The 22,807-nt window shown below is 37.4% G+C and overlaps 1 protein-coding gene across 2 annotated transcripts in view; it reads right to left on the bottom strand.

The window, feature by feature from the left end:
* SLK (STE20 like kinase) overlaps nucleotides 1-22,807 on the bottom strand; it is a 62,224-nt gene that overhangs the window by 31,445 nt on the left and 7,972 nt on the right. For both annotated transcript variants that reach the window (XM_005903707.3, XM_005903708.3), the window contains exons 2-4: nucleotides 6,751-6,915; nucleotides 5,110-5,158; nucleotides 3,070-3,219 (exon numbers count right to left, since the gene is read on the bottom strand). In XM_005903707.3, coding sequence (XP_005903769.1) covers nucleotides 3,070-3,219; nucleotides 5,110-5,158; nucleotides 6,751-6,915 — 364 coding nt within the window. The remainder of the gene's footprint in view (nucleotides 1-3,069; nucleotides 3,220-5,109; nucleotides 5,159-6,750; nucleotides 6,916-22,807) is intronic.

Consider the following 22,807-nt stretch of genomic DNA (forward strand, 5'->3'; position numbering starts at 1 on the left):
AAACTAGGAGGAATGCAAGAGCAAATAAACACAACGAATTCACACCCACTATCACTTCACACCCATTAGGACGGTTATCATCAAAAATATAGAAAATAACAAGTGCTGGTAAGGAGGTAGAAAAATCGGAACCCCTGTGCATTGCTCTGGAAGTGTAAATTTGTGCAACCACTGTGGAAAATGGTACGATGGTTCTTCAAAAAATTAAACACAGAATTACCATACAATCTGGGTATCTGCCCAAAAGAAATGAAGGCAGGAACTCAAAACAGATATTGTACACCATGTTCACAACAGCATTATTCATAGAAGCCCAAAGGGGGAAGCAACCAAAGTGTCCATCAATGGATGAATGAGTAAGTCAAACGTGGTGCATACATATGCTGATAACAGAACATTATTCAGCCTCAAAAAGGAAGAACATTAACACATGAATTTGAATAGGACATATGTAGGAATTCAGGAGAGCGTCGCTCTGTCCTTTGGAAGGGCCTAGAATGAAGGCCAGTCCAGAAACTATAAGCATACTTAACATTCAGACTGTGGTCTTAAAATACCATGTCCTACTAAATGAAAGAATACAAAACCACACAGATTCTTGCCAAAAAGTCTTTGGATTTATCTGCAAACTGAGGGAAATACAGAGAGGAAATTACTTAAGGCATCAAGAGTATGCAGCCAGCAAAATGCAAGATAAGAGAAACTACAGGTCTAATAGCTCAGGTCCCACAGAAGAGAGTTTCTCAACTTCTTTTTTCACCTCTCCTAAAGAGCCTTTTTAGACATTTTTCTCCGATCCTCTCTCCTCGTGAAATTTTAATGTCACAGATATACTGTATATCTGTTCATGTACTATCAGTGGGCCTTTGGAGGGTCACAACCATGGTAATACTAAAATTTTATTTCTTTGAGAAAGCATGCCATGAAAACGCATGCCATAGATAAAACATAAAGAGAAGAAAGGAATGGTGGGGAGGGGGGTATGACCCATAAATCAAAAGAGACTTCAAAGAAAAAGCAGGTTTTAAACATGGACAAGTCTAAACTCTAAGGTCTAGAGATGAACACTGGGTGATAGAGCCATGAAGAAACACAGGGAAGTGATTACTATAAAGTTAGTAATACAGGTTACCTGTGGAGAAGAGGACAGTGACTTGAGATGAGGCACATGATGCAGCTCCTAAGGTGCCTGACATACTTCCATTTCTTTATCTAAGTGGTGATTACAAAGCTATTGCGTACAGAGCTACAAGTCAATAAGCTACACAACTCTTAATGTGGTTTCCTGTATCTGTATGTATTTCTCAAAAAAAAAGTTAAAATTTAGTACTATATCAAAGGAGAAAGCGATGGCACCCCACTCCAGTACCCTTGCCTGGAAAATCCCATTGACGGAGGAGCCTGGTGGGTCCATGGGGTCGTGAAGAGTTGGACACGACTGAGCAACTTCACTATCACTTTTCACTTTCATGCACTGGAGAAGGAAATGGCAACCCACTCCAGTGTTCTTGCCTCGAGAATCCCAGGGACGGGGGAGCCTTGTGGGCTGCCCTCTATGGGGTCGCACAGAGTTGGACACGACTGAAGCGACTTAGCAGCAGCAGCAGTATATCAAAGTATACCTGCTTAGAGGTCATGACAAAGTAAAGTGAACTATGATCACTGGTATCAGCATGGCCTTTGGGTATATTTTGTCCTTTTAATATCTGTCCAAAATACTCAAATTCAGGCTTCATCACCAGAGGTTTTTTCTTAATTCATATCTTGCTGCTACTACTGCCGCTAAGTCGCGTCAGTCGTGTCTGACTCTGTGCGACTCCATAGACGGAAGCCCACCAGGTTCCTCTGTCGCTGGGATTCTCCAGGCAAGAACACTGGAGTGGGTTGCCATTTCCTTCTCCAATACATGAAAGTGAAAAATGAAAGTGAAGTCGCTCAGTCGTGTCCGACTCTTAGTGACCCCATGGACTGCAGCCTACCAGGCCCCTCTGTCCATGGGATTTCCCAGGCAAGAGTACTGGAGTGCGGTGCCATTGCCTTCTCGGAATTCATACCTTGGGGATACTTAAAAAGGACTGTATCTTCTATCTGTATGTATATATATATGAAATTCATTAATTTCCCATCTAAAGTCTGTATCTATTCCTCCTTATGAAATTATCATTTATTCCCTCAGTGCAAAAAAAAAAAAAACTATTTTCAATCTTATACTTAATTTAGCATCTTTTTTACACTTAGTTACTTTGTGAGCTTAGCCAAGATACCGTATCTACAAAATAGAATATAAAACTAAAGACGGAAAAAGAAAACAACTAGATATGAGTTTTGGAAATGAAGACAAAACTAAATGGTTTCACATAATGTGTCATTTTCTAAATGTATTGTATTTATAAATATTAATTCTACATATAAAAATTTAAGGGAAAAATTATTAGGCAGTCTTTTAAAAGTGTGTCTTTTTAAAAATAACAATCCATCCTTTCCTATTGTTTAAAGAGTCTTTATATTAGGTGCCTATACTTAGAAATTCTGGGAGTTAATGAATAACTATTTGCCCAAGTTTTTTTTTTTTAGCCTCACCTCAGTCTTGCGGGATCTTAGTTCCCAGGCCATTGGCAGTAAAAGCACCAAGTCTTAACCACTGGATTGCAAGGGAATTCCCTCCAAGAAGTATTTTAAAAATCGCTGCTTAGCGATTAGCCACTAAGTCGTGTCTGATTCTTTGCGACCCCATGGACTGCAGCTCACCAGGCTCCTCTGTCCATGGGACTTCCCAGGCAAGAATATTGGAGTGGGTTGCCATTTCCTTCTCCAGGGGATCTTCCCAACTCAGGGATCAAACCCACATCTCCTGTTTGGCAGGCAGATTCTTTACCAATGCACCACCTGGGAAGCCCCAATTTAAAAAATTAACATGAAGTAATTCTCATGTTTTACATATTTTAACGTACTTCTCTTTGTTTCACATATTAATATTTGAGTCCTAACAGAACAATATTAAGTAACAGACATATAGGGAAAAACCTCACAGCATAAAACCAAATGCTTTATCTAAAAGAATAAACTTACCCAACTTAATATCTCCATCTAAGGTAAAAAGAATGTTGCCAGCCTTTAGATCTCTGTGGATGATCTTATTATCATGTAAGTAGTTCAAAGCCTCTAAAGTCTGCTTACAAACTACTTGTATTTGGGACTCAGTTAATGGTCTCTCAAGCTCTGCAACGAAAAAGTAAAAAAATAATCATTTTTGTACAGTGAAAGTGTATCAGCAGGTTATATACCTTTAATACCTTTACTGTCACTGTTGAAGATTATATACAATGAAATGACTTTTTAAAAAGTATAACACAAATATTAGTTTCTTCACATATTATCAGTTCAGTTCAGTTCCGTCGCTCAGTCATGTCCGACTCTTTGTGACCCCATGAATCGCAGCACACCAGGCGTCCCTGTCCATCACCAACTCCCGGAGTTCACCCAAACCCATGTCCATTGAGTCGGTGATACCATCCAGCCATCTCATCCTCTGTTGTCCCCTTCTCCTCCTGCCCCCAATCCCTCCCAGCATCAGAGTTTTTTCCAATGAGTAAACTCTTCACATGAGGTGGCCAAAGTATTGGAGTTTCAGCTTCAGCATCAGTCCTTCCAATGAACATCCAGGACTGATCTCCTTTAGGATGGACTGGTTGGATCTCCTTGCAGTCCAAGGGACTCTCAAGAGTCTTCTCCAACACCACAGTTCAAAAGCATCAATTCTTCAGCACTCAGCTTTCTTCACAGTCCAACTCTCACATGCATACATGACCACTGGAAAAACCATAGCCTTGACTAGACAGACCTTTGTTGGCAGTGTCTCTGCTTTTTAATATGCTGTCTAGGTCATATCTTTCCTTCCAAGGAGTAAGCGTCTTTTAATTTCATGGCTGCAGTCACCATTTGCAGTGATTTTGGAGCCCAGAAAAATAAAGTCAGCCACTGTTTCCACTGTTTCCCCATCTATTTCCCATGAAGTGATGGGACCAGATGCCATGATCTTCATTTCCTGAATGCTGAGCTTTAAGCCAACTTTTCACTCTCCTCTTTCACTTTCATCAAGAGGCTTTTTAGTTCCTCTTCACTTTCTGCCATAAGGGTGGTGTCATCTGCATATCTAAGGTTATTGATATTTCTCCCAGCAATCTTGATTCCAGCCTGTGCTTCCTCCAGCCCAGCGTTTCTCATGATGTACTTTGCATATAAGTTAAATAAACAGGGTGACAATATACAGCCTTGACGAACTCCTTTTACTATTTGGAACCAGTCTGTTGTTCCATGTCCAGTTCTAACTGTTGCTTCCTGACCTGCATATAGGTTTTTCAAGAGGCAGGTCATCCTGGAATGTGAAGTCAAGTGGGCCTTAGAAAGCATCACTACGAACAAAGCTAGTGGAGGTGATGGAATTCCAGTTGAGCTATTCCAAATCCTGAAAGATGATGCTGTGAAAGTGCTGCACTCAATATACCAGCAAATTTGGAAAAGTCAGCAGTGGCCACAGGACTGGAAAAGGTCAGTTTTCATTCCAATCCCAAAGAAAGGCAGTGCCAAAGAATGCTCAAACTACTGCACAAGTGCACTCATCTCACACGCTAGTAAAGTAATGCTCAAAATTCTCCAAGCCAGGCTTCAGCAATACATGAACCATGAACTTCCACATGTTCAAGCTGGTTTTAGAAAAGGCAGAGGAACCAAAGATCAAATTGCCAACATCCGCTGGATCCTCGAAAAAGCAAAAGAGTTCCAGGAAAACATCTATTTTTGCTTTATTGACTACGCCAAAGCCTTTGACTGTGTGGATCACAATAAATTGTGGAAAATTCTAAAAGAGATGGGACTACCGGACCACCTGAACTGCCACTTGAGAAACCTATATGCAGGTCAGGAAGCAACAACATTTAATTTTAAAATTTTATCATGGTCATCTAAGAATACAAAAATAATTAGGCTGATTTAACTTACTGAATGTTACTCAACAATAAGATAAATACACATGTATAAATGTTTGAAATCCACTGACTTTTTTAAAAGTATAATTTAAGATATAAATGTAAGGAACAAAAAGGCATTTACCAAGCATCACAGCATCTACTGCTCCACCAGCACAAAATTCAATGAGGATCTGCAGGCAAATAAAAAGCACATGTCTAATACCACACTGATTCTGAGTATTTTTCCTTCAAGCTAGCAAAAAATATAAATAGAGAGCTATCAAATAACCTAAGTTACATAAACAATATTATGCTAACAACCATGAAGACTTCCTTTGTAAAAAGAGTCACAAGTCTTGCTGTACATTTGAGAAAGTACAAAGGGAACACACTGTGGAAGTATGCGCATTTTTGTTCATCACAACTTGTAGTGTCCCAGGTTCTCTAAAGTTACCTGGTACAGAATGTTTATTAAGGGCCATATTATACATCCACGCCCTCACCACTCAAAGACTTTATACTCTCCTTTCTTAAGGTAACTATTGTGAGTTAAATGAACAAGAATATTTTTTAACTTTACTAACAGGAACACATCCTGAAAGATTGCTTTTAGTTTTCTAGAAACTTGGGGAAAACACACACAAAAGCTTCAGATACTAGCTCACTTATCACATCCTACTGGATGCCTTCCCAAACCTCCCTGGTACATAGCACCATGCATTTTTCCTTCTTAATCCTCATCACAGTTTTCATTTTGTATTTTTATGATTCTTCAATTAATTCATGTCTCTCTCTCCCTCCCACTGTCCCTCATAGTTGTCTAGCTGTTGCTTATAATTACAGAGCTTAACAAATTGTATAGATTCATAGTTTTTTCTCCTCTATAGAACAACACTTTATTTTTCACAGGAGCTTATTTTACAATAAGTTGTTTTTCAAATTCATTATATCATATGAAAAATAATTTGGGAGACAGATCATTATTATCCTACAGTGGAGTAAACAGACTGATAAAGATTAACTGATTTATCCAAGCTCCTGCCTAGTATCACCAAAATAAAAAAGGAAAGGTCTTTTGATTTGCAGCCAGGTACAGCTTACACTATCTACTCTTCTTTTGTAATACTTTGCTTATTCCTTTAAGGAGACAAACTAAAACTCCATTTTAAAAAGTCCTCTTGATTAAATTAGTATTGGTGCAGAGCAAGTGACTGACTGGTTATTATAAATATTAACATTTTATTTATATATTTATTTATGCCTAACATTTTCTAAAAATGAATAAAATTTTTACATACAGACCTGGCCACAACAAAAGAAACTTAAAAAAAATTTAAATACTTAAATTTAAATTAAGAAACTTATATAAGACACATCAAACTAACATTAAAAACAAATAAATAAATAAAAAAACTGGGGGGAAAAAAAGACTTGAGAGAAAGAAAGAAGTTCCAACTGGAAAAAAATATTAATTCAAAACAAAAAAGGAATCTAATTTCATTATTCAGGAAATTTAAAATTCTTCACCAAGTTTCTACATTTCAGTCCAATGTCAAATAATCATGAAACACGGTGTTCTAAAATACACATCTAAACATCTGTTGAAGCTAAGGATATGTTGCTATGTTGTTAATCATCCTCTCATCAATGGGTCAATTCTCACTCAAGAAGCATAAGTAACTAAATAGAAGAGGTAGTCCAAAAAAGGTCTACACAACTTATAAATCTCTTCAGGACGATTAACTTATTTTGGCTATTCCTACAGATTAACCAAAATACTTACCCAAAGATTATTCTCATAATAGAAGGCATCTAGAAGCTTGACTATATTAGGGTGATCACAAGATGCTAATATATCAATTTCAACCATGTAGTCTTCAAGTTCTTCTTCAGATTTGGTGTCAATCACCTTTGCAGCAGCTAAAACATTGGTCTCTTTATTCTGAGCCTAAAAACAAAAGTATCATTATGTCCACAATTACAATGCATACTTGATTTATAAATATTATTATTTTTTTAATAAACTTTATTTTTTCTTTTCAGTTCACAGCAAATCTAAGCAGAAGGTACAGTGCAGTTCAGTTCAGTCGCTCATTCATGTCTGACTCTCTGTGACCCCATGGACTACAGCACGCCAGGCCTCCCTGTCCATCACCAACTCCTGGAGTTCACTCAAACTCGTGTCCATTAAGTCGGTGATGCCATCCAATCATCTCATCCTCTGTCGTCCCCTTCTCCCGCCCTCAATCTTTCCCAGCGTCAGGGTCTTTTCAAATGACTCAGTTCTTCACAGCAGGTGGCCAAAGTATTGGAGCTTCAGTTTTGGCATTAGTCCTTCAAATGAATATTCAGGACTGATTTCCTTTAGGATGGACTGGTTGGATCTCCTTGCTGTCCAAGGCACTCTCAAGAGTCTTCTCCAACAGCACAGTTCAAAAGCATCAATTCTTCGGCGCTCAACATTCTTCATACTCCTACTCTCACATCCATACATGACCACTGGAAAAAGCATAGCCTTGACTAGACGGACCTTTGTTGGCAAAGTAATGTCTCTGCTTTTTAATATGCTGTCTAGGTTGGTCATAATTTTCCTTCCAAGGAGCAATACTCTTTTAATTTCATGGCTGAAGTCACCATCTGCAGTGATTTTGGAGCCCAAGAAAATAAAGTCTCTCACTGTTTCCACTGTTTCCCCATCCACTGCCATGAAGTGATGAGACCAGATGCCATGATCTTAGTTTTCTGAATGCTGAGTTTTAAAGTCAACTTTTTCACTCTCCTCTTTCACTTTCATCAAGAGGCTCTTTAGTTCTTCTTCACTTTCTGCCATAAGGGTGGTGTCATCTGCATATCTGAGGTTATTGATATTTCTCCCAGCAATCTTTATTCCAGCCTGTGCTTCCTCCAGCCCAGCGTTTCTCATGATGTACTCTGCATACAAGTTAAATAAGTAGGGTGACAATATACAGCCTTGATGTACTACTTGCCTTATTTGGAACAAGTTGTTCCATGTTCAGTTCTAACTGATGCTCCCTGACCTGCATACAGATTTCTCAAGAGGCAGGTCAGGTGGTCTGGTATTCCCATCTCTTTCAGAATTTTCCGGAGTTTCTTGTGGTCCACATAGTCAAAGGCTTTGGCGTAGTCAATAAAGTAAAAATAGATGTTTTCCTAGAACTCTCTTGCTTTTTCGATGATCCAACGGATGTTGGCAATTTGATCTCTGGTTCCTCTGCCTTTTCTAAAACCAGCTTGAACATCTGTTAGTTCATGGTTCATGTACTGTTAAAGCCTGGCTTGGAGAATTTTGAGCACTACTTTACTAGCATGTGAGATGAGTGCACTTGTGCAGTAGTTTGAGCATTCTTTGGCACTGACTTTCTTTGGGATTGGAATGAAAACTGACCTTTTCCAGTCCTGTGGCCACTGCTGAGTTTTCCAAATGTGCTGGCATATTGAGTGCAGCACTTTCACAGCATCATCTTTCAGGATTTGAAATAGCTGAACTGGAATTCCAACAACTCCATGAGCTTTGTTTGTAGTGATACTTTCTCAGGTCCACTTGACTTCACATTCCAGGATGTCTGGCTCTAGGTGAGTGATCACACCATCGTGATTATATGGGTTGTGAAGATGTTTTTTGTACAGTTCTTCTGTGTATTCTTGCCACCTCTTCTTAATACCTTCTGCTTCTGTTAGGTCCATACCATTTCTGCCCTTTATTGTGCCCATCTTTGCATGAACTGTTCCCTTGGTATCTCTAATTTTCCTGTAGAGATCTCTATCCCATTCTATTGTCTTCCTCTATTTCTTTGCATTGATTGCTGAGGAAGGCTTTCTTATCTTTCCTTGCTATTCTTTGGAACTCTGCATTCAAATGGGTATATCTTTCCTTTCTCCTTTGCCTTTTGCTTCTCTTCTATTCACAGCTATTTGTAAGGCCTCCTCAGACAACCATTTTGCCTTTTTGCATTTCTTTTCCTTAGGGATGGTCTTGATCCCTGCCTCCTGTACAATGTCACGAATCTTTGGTCCACAGTTCTTCAGGCACTCTATCAGATCTAATTCCTTGAGTCTACTTCTCACTTCCACTGTATAATCGTAAGGGATTTGATTTAGGTCATACCTGAATGGCCTAGTGGTTTTCCCTACTTTCTTCAATTTAAGTCTGAATTTGGCAATAAACAGTTCATGGTCTGTGCCACAGTCAGCTCCTGGTCTTGTTTTCACCGACTGTATAGAACTTCTCCATCTTTGGCTGCAAAGAATATAATCAATCTGATTTCAGTATCGACCATCTGGTGATGTCCATGTGTAGAGTCTTCTCTTGTGTTGTTGGAAGAGGGTGTTTGCTATGACCAGTGCGTTCTCTTGGCAAAACTCTTTTAGCCTTTGCCCTGCCTCATTCTGTACTCCAAGGCCAAGTTTGCCTGTTACTCCAGGTATTTCTTGACTTCCTACTTTGCATTCCAGTCCCCTATAATGAAAAGGACATCTTTTTTGGGTGTTAGTCCTAGAAGGTCTTGAAGGTCTTCAAAGAACCGTTCAGCTTCTTCAGCATTGCTGGTTAGGGCACAGACTTGGATTACTGTGATACTGAATGGTTTGCCTTGGAAATGAACAGAGATCATTCTGTCATTTTTGAGACTGCATCCAAGTACTGCATTGTGACTCTTTTGTTGACTATGACGGTTACTCCATTTCTTCTAAGGGATTCTTGTCCACAGTAGTAGATATAATGTACACAAACTAGATATAACGTAGCAGAAAGTACAAAGAGTTGCCACATACACCTCTTCCCTATTCATGCACAGCCTTCCCCACTACCAACATTCTGCACCAGAGTGGTACATCTGTTAAAGCTGAGCAATCTGTATTGACACATCATCATTACCTGAAGTGCACTGTTTACATTAGCATGAACGCCTGGTGTGCCTTCTATGGGTTTGGACAAAATACATGATATGTATCCACCATGTTAATATCACACAGAATAGTTTCACTGCCCTAAAAATCTCTATGCTCTGCCTATTCATCCCACTCTTTCTCCTAACCCCTTCCCTGATCTTTTTACTGTCTCCATAGTCTTCTGTTTTTCATACAGTATGTAGCCTTTTCAGATTGGCTTCTTTCACTGAGTAACATGCATTTAAGATTCCTCCACATCTTTTCATGGTTTGATACCTAATTTCTTTTTAGTGCTAAATAATAGTTGGATACACAGATGCAGCAGGCATGTTTATTCATTCAGCAACTGAAAGCATGTTGGTTGTTTCCCGGTTTTAGCAATGATGGATAAAGCTGCTATAAACATCTGCATGCAGCTTTTTGTGTGGATTTAAGTTTTCAACTTCTCTGAGTAAGTACGAAGGAGCAGAATTACTGGATCATATGGTAAAAGTATGTGTAGTTTTGCAAGATACTGACAAACTGTCTTCTAAAGTGGGAAACAGTGGAAACAGTGAGACTTTATTTTGGGGGCTCCAAAATAACTGCAGATGGAGACTGCAGCCATGCTTGCTCCTTGGAAGAAAAGTTATGACCAACCTAGACAGCATATTAAAAAGCAGAGATATCACTTTGCCAACAAAGGTCCATCTAGTCAAAGCTGTGGTTTTTCCAGTAGTCATGTATGGATGTGAGAGTTGGACTATAAAGTCCAACTTTTTTTTGAGCACCAAAAAGTTGATGCTTTTGAACTATACTGTTGGAGAAGACTCTTGAGAGTCCCTTGGATGGCAAGGAGATCCAACCAGTGCATCCTAAAGGGAATCAGTCCTGAATATCCATTGGAAGGACTGATGCTGAAGCTGAAACTCCAATACTTTGGCCACGTGATGCAAAGAACTGACTCACTGGAAAAGACCCTGATGCTGGGAAAGACTGAAGGTGGGAGGAGAAGGGGATGACAGAGGATGAGATGGTTGGATGGCAGCACCGACTCAGTGGACATGAGTTAGAGTAAACTCCAGGAGCTGGTGATGGACAGGGAGGCCTGGCGTGCTGCAGTCCATGGGGTCGCAGGGTCGGTCACGAGCGAGTGACTGCACTGAACTGTTGCTCCCCACCCTTGCCAGCACTTGGTTGTGCTGGTGGAGGTTTCTGTCATTCTAATACGTGTGTAGTGGTATCCCCTTGTTTAACTTTACAACTCCCTAATGACAGATGATGTTGAGCATCTTTCCATATGCTTACTGACCATCTGAATACCTTCTTTGGTGAGACGCCCAAATCTTTTGGTAATTTTTTAATCAGACCATAGGTTTTCAAACTGTTGAGTTTTAAGAATTCTTAATGTATTTTGAATTACAGTGCTTTATCAGATATGTCATTTGCAAACATTTTCTCCCAGTCAGTGGCTTATTTTCTCATTCTCTGTTATACTTATTTTTTAAAGGTAGTCTAAACATAAATATTAACAGATACATGCTAAGTGCTTAATACCGATAGAATTTCAAGTTGCAGGTTCTACTGGATCAGACTGTTAGGGTTCAAATTCTGATTCTGCCACTTAATAACTATGTTGTTTGGGCAACTTACAAAATCCTTCTCTTAGACTTAGCTTCCTCATCAATAAAATGTACTTACAACTCACAAGTTTGTGAGAATTAATATAACAGATATTTGCCAAGGGAAAAAATACATATAAACATTTAATATACTGCCTGCCATTCATAGTAAAAAGGATTCGAAAATGTTATCTCGAATTATTACTATTATTAGTTAATCCGCAAAATGATACCATGATATATTAGCATTCCTGCTTTAAAGGAGGATAAATAAACTTAGATTAAAATGCTTCCCCAAGGTCAGGAAGAAGAGGCAGAATCGAGATTCAAATCCAGGCTGTTTCTAAAACTTTATCTTAATCATTACCCTTCCCAGTTTTCCTATATTTCCATCAGTTTAATCATTTTTCATTGTTTTTAGTACTTTAACTTTTCCATTTTCTTTCTTTAACTGAATAACTTCTCATTTCCATTTATTACAAAGGAAAGGTTTCCAAATGTGTAGTAGAAGTCAAGATCATTATTTTAAAGTTAGGAATCAAATCATAAAATACTAACTAGGTTTTTTAAAAAATTACATGGACAGAGGAGTCTCGTGGGCGACAGTTCATGGAGTTGCAGAGCTGGACAAGACTGAGTGAGCACACACACAAAGGTCTTTAAAGGAGATTTTCAACATTATGCATGTTACCATCACTTCAGCAAATCTATCATTTTATAAGAAAAAACAGCAAACTTTCAAAAGCTAGTAATAAGTGTCTTAATAAATAAATGTCCAATTCCATTTTAATAATTTATAAGGAGAAAATTTTATAAAATAAATATATATATACATGCAGAAAACATTCATCTAAGCACTGTTTATAATAAAGAAAACTTAATCAGCCTAAATGTCCATTAACAAAAACCTACTTAAATCATTCAGTATGCCTCTATAATGGAGAATTATGCAACCATTAAAATTAACTGACTAATCAATTAATATTTCTTAAGACAGAACAAAAATCACAATATATTGCTGAATGGAAGAAAGCAACTTACTAAATAGCAGGGATGGGGGGAGCCTGGTGGGCTGCCGTCTATGGGGTCGCACAGAGTCGGACACGACTGAGGCGACTCAGCAGCTGCAGCAGCAGCAAACAGGAAAGGTATGCGATTTTACAAAAACTACACATACATTTTTACATAGGGCCTGGAAAATCCCATGGATGGAGGAGACTGGTAGGCTGCAGTCCATGGGGTCACTAAGAGTCGGACACGACTGAGTGACTTCACTTTCACTTTTCACTTTCATGCATTGGAGAAGGAAATGGCAACCCACTCCAGTGTTCTTGCCTGGAGAATCCCAGGGATGGGGGAGCCTGGTGGGCTACCGTTCATGGGGTCACACAGAGTCAGACACGACTGAAGTGACTTAGCAGCAGCAGCAGTTATGTAAGAAATACTTGGAAAGACATCATCGGGGGATGGCAGTTTCACGTGCCTTTGACTTTCTCTGTATTTTTCACACTGTTTACATTTTTAAATGGACATGTATTATTTTTATAGAGGCAATAAGGTACTAAAACATCAGTCTATGGGATATTTCTTAGGGATCTATTACCTAATCTTGGAGATGATGATGGAAGAACAATTAAACTAGGTATAAGCCTCTATGTGGGAATTCTCCTAAGTAGACTTTGCTTCATTTTCCCTCCTTAGGTAAAAACAGAGGTAGAAATTAATGCTAATTACTAACAAAGTAACCCTAATGTTTAGGGTTCAGAGAATGGTGGTGTAGTCACTAAGTCATGTCAGATTCTCTGTGATCCCAGGGACTTTAGCCCACCAGGCTCCTCTGTCCATGGATTTTCCAAGCAAGAATATGGAGTGGGTAGCCACTTCCTTCTCCAGGAGATCTTCCCCACCCAGGGATTGAAAGCTGGTCTCCTGCACTGCACGCGGATTCTTTACTGACTGAGCTACCAGGGAAACCCATTATCTTATGTTCTGCAAAGAAAGAAAAACTGCTGATAAACTATGACAGAAGTTTGTCATTTAGAATTTTCACATTATTCCTTTTTAAGAGCTCTTTTGGATAGAGCTAGAGAAAAATTGCTATTGTATATTATCTTTGTAAATACAGGAAAAATAAAACACTTCTTCACACTTAACTCTTCTGAGTCACTTTTTCACTCAGAACTATCTAATGTCTGTGTTTTCACACAATATTATTCTCTGGCCATGAAAAGCTTTGGTGATACAGCATTTCTTTAAAAAGTATTCCTCTACTACTGTCTCGAAAATTTTCTTTGAAGCCAACTACCTCCTATTTTGAAATCATAATGCTGATATTCTCTTCATCTTATCACAGATGCTAAAAGAAGCTTTTAGATGACAACCAGGACTCACATTCTTTCTTCACAACATTCTTAAATGGTTTACTGATTGAAACATCAACGGGCTGCAACTGTATAATACCGGAGATACAACTACATTCACAATGCACGATGACACATACCACAACTGCCGCCTGGCGAACAATGTGAAGGCATCAAACAATAAATCGGGACTTGTCCCAGTCTCAGAAATGTTCAAAAGCTGAAGGTCTATCATAACTGGGTGAAACATGGCATTAAGTTTATCTACGAAAGACACTTTAGTTGAAAAAATAATACATGGAACTCACCCTCCCCCAAGTCAGGAAATAAGTCAGTGAGAAATGTCCTTCTCTCACCATTTTAATGTAACACTTTGGGAAGAAAGAGAGCAGAGCAACTGTCCTTGAAAAGGACACTATAAAATACAAGCAGTGGTAAGAGACCGAGGATATTGTGAGGAGAGTTAAAAAGTCGTCCTTCTTTTGCATGCCTCTACCCATGGCAGGAGAGATTTTAAAGACGTATCTTTCACTTGTTAATAGAATGGCATGAAAGAAGAAAAATAATTAATACTAGATAATCTCTAAGGTTCTTTGTAGCAACAAATTTCATTATTCCATTGCCTTGGATATACTGATTAAGTCAGTGATAGTACCATTTGGTTTAATATAAATACTAAATAAATTTTACATTAGAAAATACAGTGCCTCTTACATTACTGATTGAAAATATTCATCACAATCTGGTTTGAGAGAACTCTAAAATTCAAAACTGAAATAAATTGATGTGTGCAAAACCATACTTTAAACAAACATAATGCAAATAAGGTGTTAAAAAGAAACAATCACATCTACTACCTAAAAGCATAAAAATTTTAGACAAAATTTTAACTAAACAAATGTTAATAAAAACAAGAATGAAATAACAAACACTCAGATGTTATTTTAAAGGAGCTATAATTTCAATAGGTAAAGTTTTCAAAAATCAGTGATGATCACTTAAAAATCACTATGTTTTTATCTTCACGAATCACAGGCACCAAAGAAAGAGATGGCAATGACACAAACTCAGCAACGTGGAGGAAAAGATTCTGCAAAGCTGAAACTCAGATCCCTGAGGACAGAGTGGTGCTCAGCTGCTGCTGAGTCTCTGAACTTGGAAGAGGGATCTTGTGAGACCAGGGTACCTTTTGAGGAAGAAAGGACTAGCCAATCAGAGCTGGTGTTTGTAAGGGTTATGATAAGACTAGCTCTGTGAGTGTTAGAAAAACTACAAACTGAATCTGGGACAGCTATTGCTGGGGTGAGACGTTCCACTAGGATGATGGTCAAAGTAACAGCAAAGCGACAGGGAGCCACAGGCAACAGAAAGATGTAGGCTCTTTCTCCGCCTCCTTGCAGCCTTCCTGTAGTGTTCAACGCTTCTGAAACCTAAAAGTGAGCACCTGGCAAGACAGAAACAGTGATCTGCAAAAATCTCAGAACAACGTCACAAAGCAGAACCACAGAAAGGGGTGTTGGGAGCTGAGGATTACAGATGGGAGAACTAAGACACAGTAGTATTAAATATTTGGTTAATAAATATTCAAATTTCCAAAGAGCAGTTTGGGAAAAAAAACAGCACTAGAGAAAGAAGATAGTTTTAGACTGTTTAGATACTATTAACTGTTTTATATTACATGCTAATCCTGGTGATCTTCTCAGAAACCAGATAAGACTTTGGTAGGAATAAGAGTGAATATCAGATAAGAATAAAATTACTCAACATAACTTAGCAAAGATACACAGTTAATTTCCACTATTTATTCTCATTTGTTCTATAGTCACTACAAACCCTGAATTAGTGAATACTGAACCACTACTCCTAGATGAAATACATACACACATTGTCCCACACAGACCTTAGATCTCAAACAACTCATCCTGGTAGATTCTATTTGTTTCACAAAAGACAAAATGAAGTTCAGAAACGTTAGGTGATTTGTTCGAGGCTGCCCCAACAACAGGTGCCAGAGTTTGGGTTCAAACCCCATCCAATGGGTCTCAAACCAGGAGCCTCTTGCACTACAGTACACAGCCCCGCCTGTCTCCATCCTCCGGACCTCTCTGTATGAGAGGTGAGACAAGACAGAGCACTACCAAGTTCGAGCTCAGCACGCAACAAGGGCATCCAGGCACTCACATCTTATATAGCTTTGCACGTGTACACAAATAACTGCGAAAGCACCGCATGTACAGGTTTGGGGGCTACAAATAGATTTTAGTAAGTAGATAAATTTGCAAATAATGAGGATCAGCTATACAGTATACTCTTACATTAACAGGTAGAAAATATTACAGATATCCTTTTTTAAAGGATTTCTCCACTGCAGAGGACACGGGTTTGATCCCTAGTCAGGGAACTAAGATCCTGCATGCCATGTGGTGTGGCCAAATTAATTAATTTAAATGCTTTTAAAAGAACACATTTTCATGCCATTTCCTGAATTCTGCAAAAAAGAAAAGAATATACTTTATATTCCCAAATGCTACTTTATTTATATTGCTCTGGTTATTTACGGAAAACTTAGTTATTGGTCAGTCAAGATACTAACAACAGAATGTCAATAGTAAGTTAATGTTGGTTAAATCAGTAATTTCTAAAATGTTTTACCAATTCTCAGATAACATAGTTTTCCCATTTATTTCATGGACTTGCTGACTCTGAGCAGCATGAATAAATTGCAACATTTTTGATAATTCTGTGATAGATAAGCTTTAGGACTTTGCAAGGGTTACATAGTTGAAAGGCTGAAAAAATGAGAACACAAAAAGAATTTTTTAAAAATATTTTGAAATAGGACAAAGACATACTACCTCTGGAAATTAATTCAAGAAAAATAAAGACTTTTAAATGGTAAGGAAGATCATTACCACACAAACATTCTCAATGTTAAATTATAAAAGTAAAGGGCCAAAACAAGTTCTTGTCAAGATAAGAAATTCAACACAAATACTAAGATTTTTATAAGGAAAAAAGATAAGCCAGCACATTAAAGCCATTTTTACAATTCAAACTTTCAGTTACCTCTTTTAAAACATAAATGTATATATGCTAGGAATTTGGACTTCAGGTGGTATTGAGTACAAAATACAATGCAGCATTTAATAAACACCAGGTAACTTCAGTAGCATAATACAGAAGTAGTTACCCATTCTGAAAAGAGACTTTCTTTCTTCTTTCATAAAAAGAGAAAAGTGAAGACTATATAAAGGGAGAAAAAATGAGAAAAGAAGAATTGTTAAGTGAAATAAAGCAATGTGCAGAACAGTATTTAAAAATATGATCCTTTCCTTTTTTAATCTGAAAAATCCAAACCTACAAAGAAATGGAGTAAACAGACAGTGACCAACCACACAGCCCTCACCCAGATTTACCAGCTGTTAACATCTGTCATCCTTGCTTTCAAATCCCTCTCTTGTAGACTGTCCCACTATTTGGATTTGTCTGTTTCCTCATTATCAGATTCAGGTTAAATATCTTTGATAAAAAACACAACATTAGGTGATTATACAGTTCCCAATGAGTAGCACCAGAAAACACAGCTTATCTTACTACTGTTGATTAACCCTAGGTTTGATCACTTAAGATGGTATCCATCAGCTCTCTCTACTGTAAAGGTGAGTTATATGGGGTGGTATCACGATACTTATGGGGTGAAACCCTGTTCCTCCACACTCTTTCACACAATGATTTTAGTGTCCATCAATAATTTTTGCCTGAATTACTATCGTACGGTTGCATGAGTTTTTTTGAATTATATCAGTCTTTATATATCAACTAGTTAGCATTCCTCTAGCAGGTTACTATTTTGTTGTTGATATTTTTGTAGTTCAAACTAACCTGTACTCTTTGGCATGTCCCCATTAATTTTTGACCATATTCTTTGATTTTTGAGCATATGAGCATAAAGCTCATATTCTTGAGCCTTCTGGTACAATATATCCCGGGATTCTCTGGGAAAAAATGAGGAGTGGGGAGGATTTTACTTTTCAATTTTATCACTTCTGTACTTCTCTAGTTTAGACCTGGATCAGACATTTCAATGAGTCCTGGTTAGTTTTAATGGGGAATGGTATTTAGAAACCCAGAGCTAGGAGTATTAATGATCATAATTTCTAGGCCTTTGTCGGTGGAAAATAGGAATATGTATACATGTATTGCAGCCATGAAATTAAAAGATGCTTGCTCCTTGGAAGGAAAGTTATGACCAACCTAGACAGCATATTATAAAAGCAGAGACATTATTTTGCCAACAAAGGTCCATCTAGTCAAGGCTATGGTTTTTCCAGTAGTCAGGTATGGATGTGAGAGTTGGGACTATAAAGAAAGCTGAGTGCAGAAGAATGGATGCTTTTGAACTGTGGTGTTGGAGAAGAGTCTTGAGAGTCCCTTGGACTGCAAAGAAATCCAACCAGTCCATCCTAAAGGAGGTCAGTCCTGGGTGTTCATTGGAGGAACTGATGTTGAAGCTGAAAACTCCAATACTTTGACCACCTGATGTGGAGAGCTGACTCATTTGAAAAGACCCTGATGGTGGGAAAGATTGAGGGCAGGAGGAGAAGGGGAAGACAGAGGATGAGACGGTTGGATGGCATCACTGACACAACGGACATGGGTTTGGGTGGACTCCGGGAGTTGGTGATGGACAGGGAGGCTGGAGTGCTGCGATTCATGGGGTCGCAAAGAATCGGACACGACTGAGCGACTAAACTGAACTGATTGTATGTGTGTACATGTGCACACAAGTGAATGTGTTATATCGTAAGTTCAAACTAAAACCTCTAGTTCAAAAATCAGCATCACAGGGTTCTTCCTTACATTTCAAGCTTTTAACCCCTTTCTCTCAGTTATAACCCTAGTTCTTAAAACAAAACTATATTAACTAATTTGTTCTATCCTATAGTATATATAAAGTATTCTCAGAATTATAACATCAATATCACTATTAGTAATAAACCTAGTTTATTAAATAATAAACTTAAATTAATAATAATAATAAATCAAGTTCAAGCATTCTTTCCTATTCTTTTTATCCTTTAAATATATCCCACTAGTCTTGACCCAGAGGGATGGGATGGGGAGGGAGGTGGGAGGGGGGTTCAGGATGGGGAACACATGTACACCCATGGCTGATTCATGTCAATGGATGACAAAACCACTACAATAAAGTAATTAGCCTCCAATTAAAATAAATAAATTTAAAAATAAATAAATAAATAAATATATCCCACTAGTCAGAGCACTCTACTCAAAAATCATTTCAAGCACTTTTCCAGTATGCCTATGTTATCAATTTGATATGCAGTTGAGTTCACCTGTACATACATGTGTGTGTGTGTCAATATATTTTCAGTTTTACAAACAAGCATTCATACATATGCTCAAACAGGCATAAAATTTTATCTGAAAAGACACACAGATATTGTTACAGTGACTGACTTTGGGGAAAAAAACTGGTGGGAAACGTTTTCATTTTTCAATTTTATCATTTTTGTACTGTTCAACCTTCTAACCACATTAGTATCCCCTTGAATTTTTGTTAACAGGTTACCTAAAAGATATAACCTAAAAGGTATTATTTTTATATAGTCTTCTTTATAATCTGCATAACATAATATTTTATATTAACATAATATATATTATAATACTTTATATATTAATATAATATTTTATATAGCCTTTATATTCTGCATAATATATTTATATTATATTAATATCATATATGTTATAATATAATATATTATTTCAAGAATAGTATTCAAATTTTTAGAAACAGATAAAATATATTTTAGGGTTTTTTTTTTTTTTTTTCAGGTGGAACAGGCCCTTCCCTGGTGGCTCAGTGGTAAAGAATCTGCATGCCAATGCAGGAGACGCAAGTTTGAACCCTGGGTTGGGAAGACAATCTGGAGAAGGGAATGGCCATCCACTCCAGTATTCTTGCCTGGAAAATGCAATGGACAGAGAAGCCTCGTGGGCTACCGTCCATGGGGCTGCAAAAGAGTCAAACACAACTTAGTGACTAAACGACAAGGGTAAATAGAGCTTCATGTCAATTTACAGAAAAAAATTAAATTCCAGATAAATTAAAATTAAAACTCTTTATACTATTAAAAGTCAAGAAGAAAATATAGATAAATATGTATCTAATTCCTGGGTAGGGAAAAGTTTTTCTAAGCATGAAAGCGAAGAAGAAAAAAGGCAAAGAAACACACTGACAGATTTTTTTTAAATAAAGAACACTATGTCTTTATATCAAAAAAGCAACAAAAACTAATTTAACTAAAATAAATGCACCATTATAATAAAGTGCTAATTTTCATAGTACATAAAATGTACTTTCAGATCAACAAGAAAACAAACAGCTCATCAGAATATGGATAATTCAATTATTTTTAAAATGGCAATATCTTTAGAAATCAAAGATATGGAAAATGAAATAAACAGATACTCTTTTTGTCTAGCGAAAAAGTAAATATTTTTTAAAAGGATAAAAACTAACCTTGAAAAAGGTCAAGGAACAAAAAGGCACAGAAATAGAACATTGTTAGGCTGTTTAAACAGGCATAACGCATGTACATGTATGTTAAGTATACAGAAAATATCGAGGAACATATACATGAAACTGACGATGGGGAGTTCCCTGGTGATGACTTTCACTGCCATGGCCTGGATTCAACCCCTGCTCAGGAAACTGAGATCCTGCAAGTTGTGCAGCAGGGCCAGAAGGAAAAAGGAAAGAAAGAAACCATGGTAGTTGATACAGAAACCGAATAGTTACATTTACCGAGAGAAGAGAAGGAACAATAATTAGAGTGATGGCCAAAAAGACTAACTTTATCCCTAATAAGTTAATATTCCTTATCAATAGAAATTCGTTGCAAAACTAAAAATTAATTTTAAGATAAGTTTATACATTTCTAGAGTTAACTTCACAGTAAACATTAAGAAATGATCATGTATTTTGCCCTAACAATTCTAAGAATTTATCCTAAAGAAATAAGGAATGTCAGAGAGATATATCATGAGTATATGGACATTTGACATATGCCAGAGGCACTGAAAAGCAATATGGCTTTAGGGTGATCTTTTCAGTAAATGGTGTTGAGACAACTAGGTATCTACATAGAAAAAATGAAACTGGACTCCCTATTTCATACTGTAGACAAGAACCAACATCAGTTTAATTACAGACCTAATAGAGAAGACAACACCGTAAAACTTTAAGAATGTAACACAGAAGGACAATTCATCACTTTGGGTAAGGAAATTTTCTGAAGACAAAAAGCACCAACTATGCATAAAAAGCTACTAAACTGAACTACATAAAGAAGGCCATCATAAGGAGAAACAAAAGACATACCGTAAAGCAAGAGAAAAGAAGGTGCATCACATATACCTTGAGAGAATTAGTATCAGGGAGTACAGGCTCCCATAAGCCAATGAGAAAAAGAACCCAAAAGACTTTAACATAAGCACTTGCCAATAAGTATATAAAAAGAAACTCAATCTCATTAGTAATCAGAGAAATAAAACCCCAGTGGGAACAGGAATTGACTGTAAATGGGCACAAGAGAGCTTCAGGTGGTCATAAGAGGATTCTAAAGCTAGACTGCAGTCATGGTTGCACAACTGTACTAATTTATTAAAACTCACCAAATTATATACATAGAATGGGTGAATTCTGTGTTTTATATACATCGATAAAGTTATTTTTTTCATCAGCAACAAATAGGAAAATTCACTGGAAAAAAATACCCAAATACATTCAACAGGCATGAAAAGGTACTCAATTTTTTCAGTCATCAGGAAAATAAAAATAAAACCACTTCTCACTCACCACAATGGCTAACATAAAATATTAATAACAGTATTAATAATAATGGCAAGTGTTGCTGAGGATATAGAACAATTCAGAATACTGCCACCCCTACTGATGGGGTGTAAATTGGTACTACCACTTTAGAAGACTGGCAGTATCTTCTGAATCTTAAAACACACGTAGCCAATAACTTAGAGAATCCATTCCCAGGTACATATCCAATAGAAATGAATGTAAATGTACATCAAGATGTATAACAATATTCACAAGTCTTATTCTTAATATACAAAAAGTGGAAACAATCCAGAAGTCCACCAAAAGTAGAACGGATAAATTTCAGTACTTCATATTGCAATACTATAGAACAATGAACAAAAAAGATGAGAGGGCTACTACATACAACTAGAGATGAATTCTTACTCATAATGTTGAACAAAAGATGCCAGACACAAAACACAAATATGATTACATTTATATGAAGCCCCCAAATACACCAAAATGCTGCAGTAATCTAGGTAAGAGAGAATGGCAATTATGACTAGTACTACCACAACAAAGAAAGAAAGGAGGAGACAGATTGAAGAAATATTTATAGGTAAAATTAACAGGATTGGTGATTGATTGGGTCTGGGGGGTAAGGAAGTAGAAGATGTTAAGAATGACCTCCAGGTCCCTGGTCTATGCAATTGGTAGATGAAGATGTCAATTATTGAATGAGGAACACAGGAAAGCAAAGTTGGGACTGACATCAGGAATTCAATTAATTCATGTTTTTTACTTGGTCATAAGAGGATTCTAAAGCTAGACTGCAGTCATGGTTGCACAACTGTACTAATTTATTAAAACTCACCAAATTATATACATAGAATGGGTGAATTCTGTGTTTTATATATATTGATAAAGTTCTTTTTTTCATTGTGAATTTGAGACATTCACGGAGAAGGCAATGGCAACTCACTCCAGTACTCTTGCCTGGAGAATCCCATGGACTGAGGAGCCTGGTAGGCTACAGTCCATGGGGTCGCTAAGAGTCGGACACAACTGAGCGACTTCGATTTCACTTCAGTGTTCTTGCCTGGAGAATCCCAGGGACAGAGGAGCCTGTTG

The sequence above is a fragment of the Bos mutus genome, chromosome 26 (assembly GCF_027580195.1).
Source record: "Bos mutus isolate GX-2022 chromosome 26, NWIPB_WYAK_1.1, whole genome shotgun sequence".
Taxonomy (NCBI): domain Eukaryota; kingdom Metazoa; phylum Chordata; class Mammalia; order Artiodactyla; family Bovidae; genus Bos; species Bos mutus.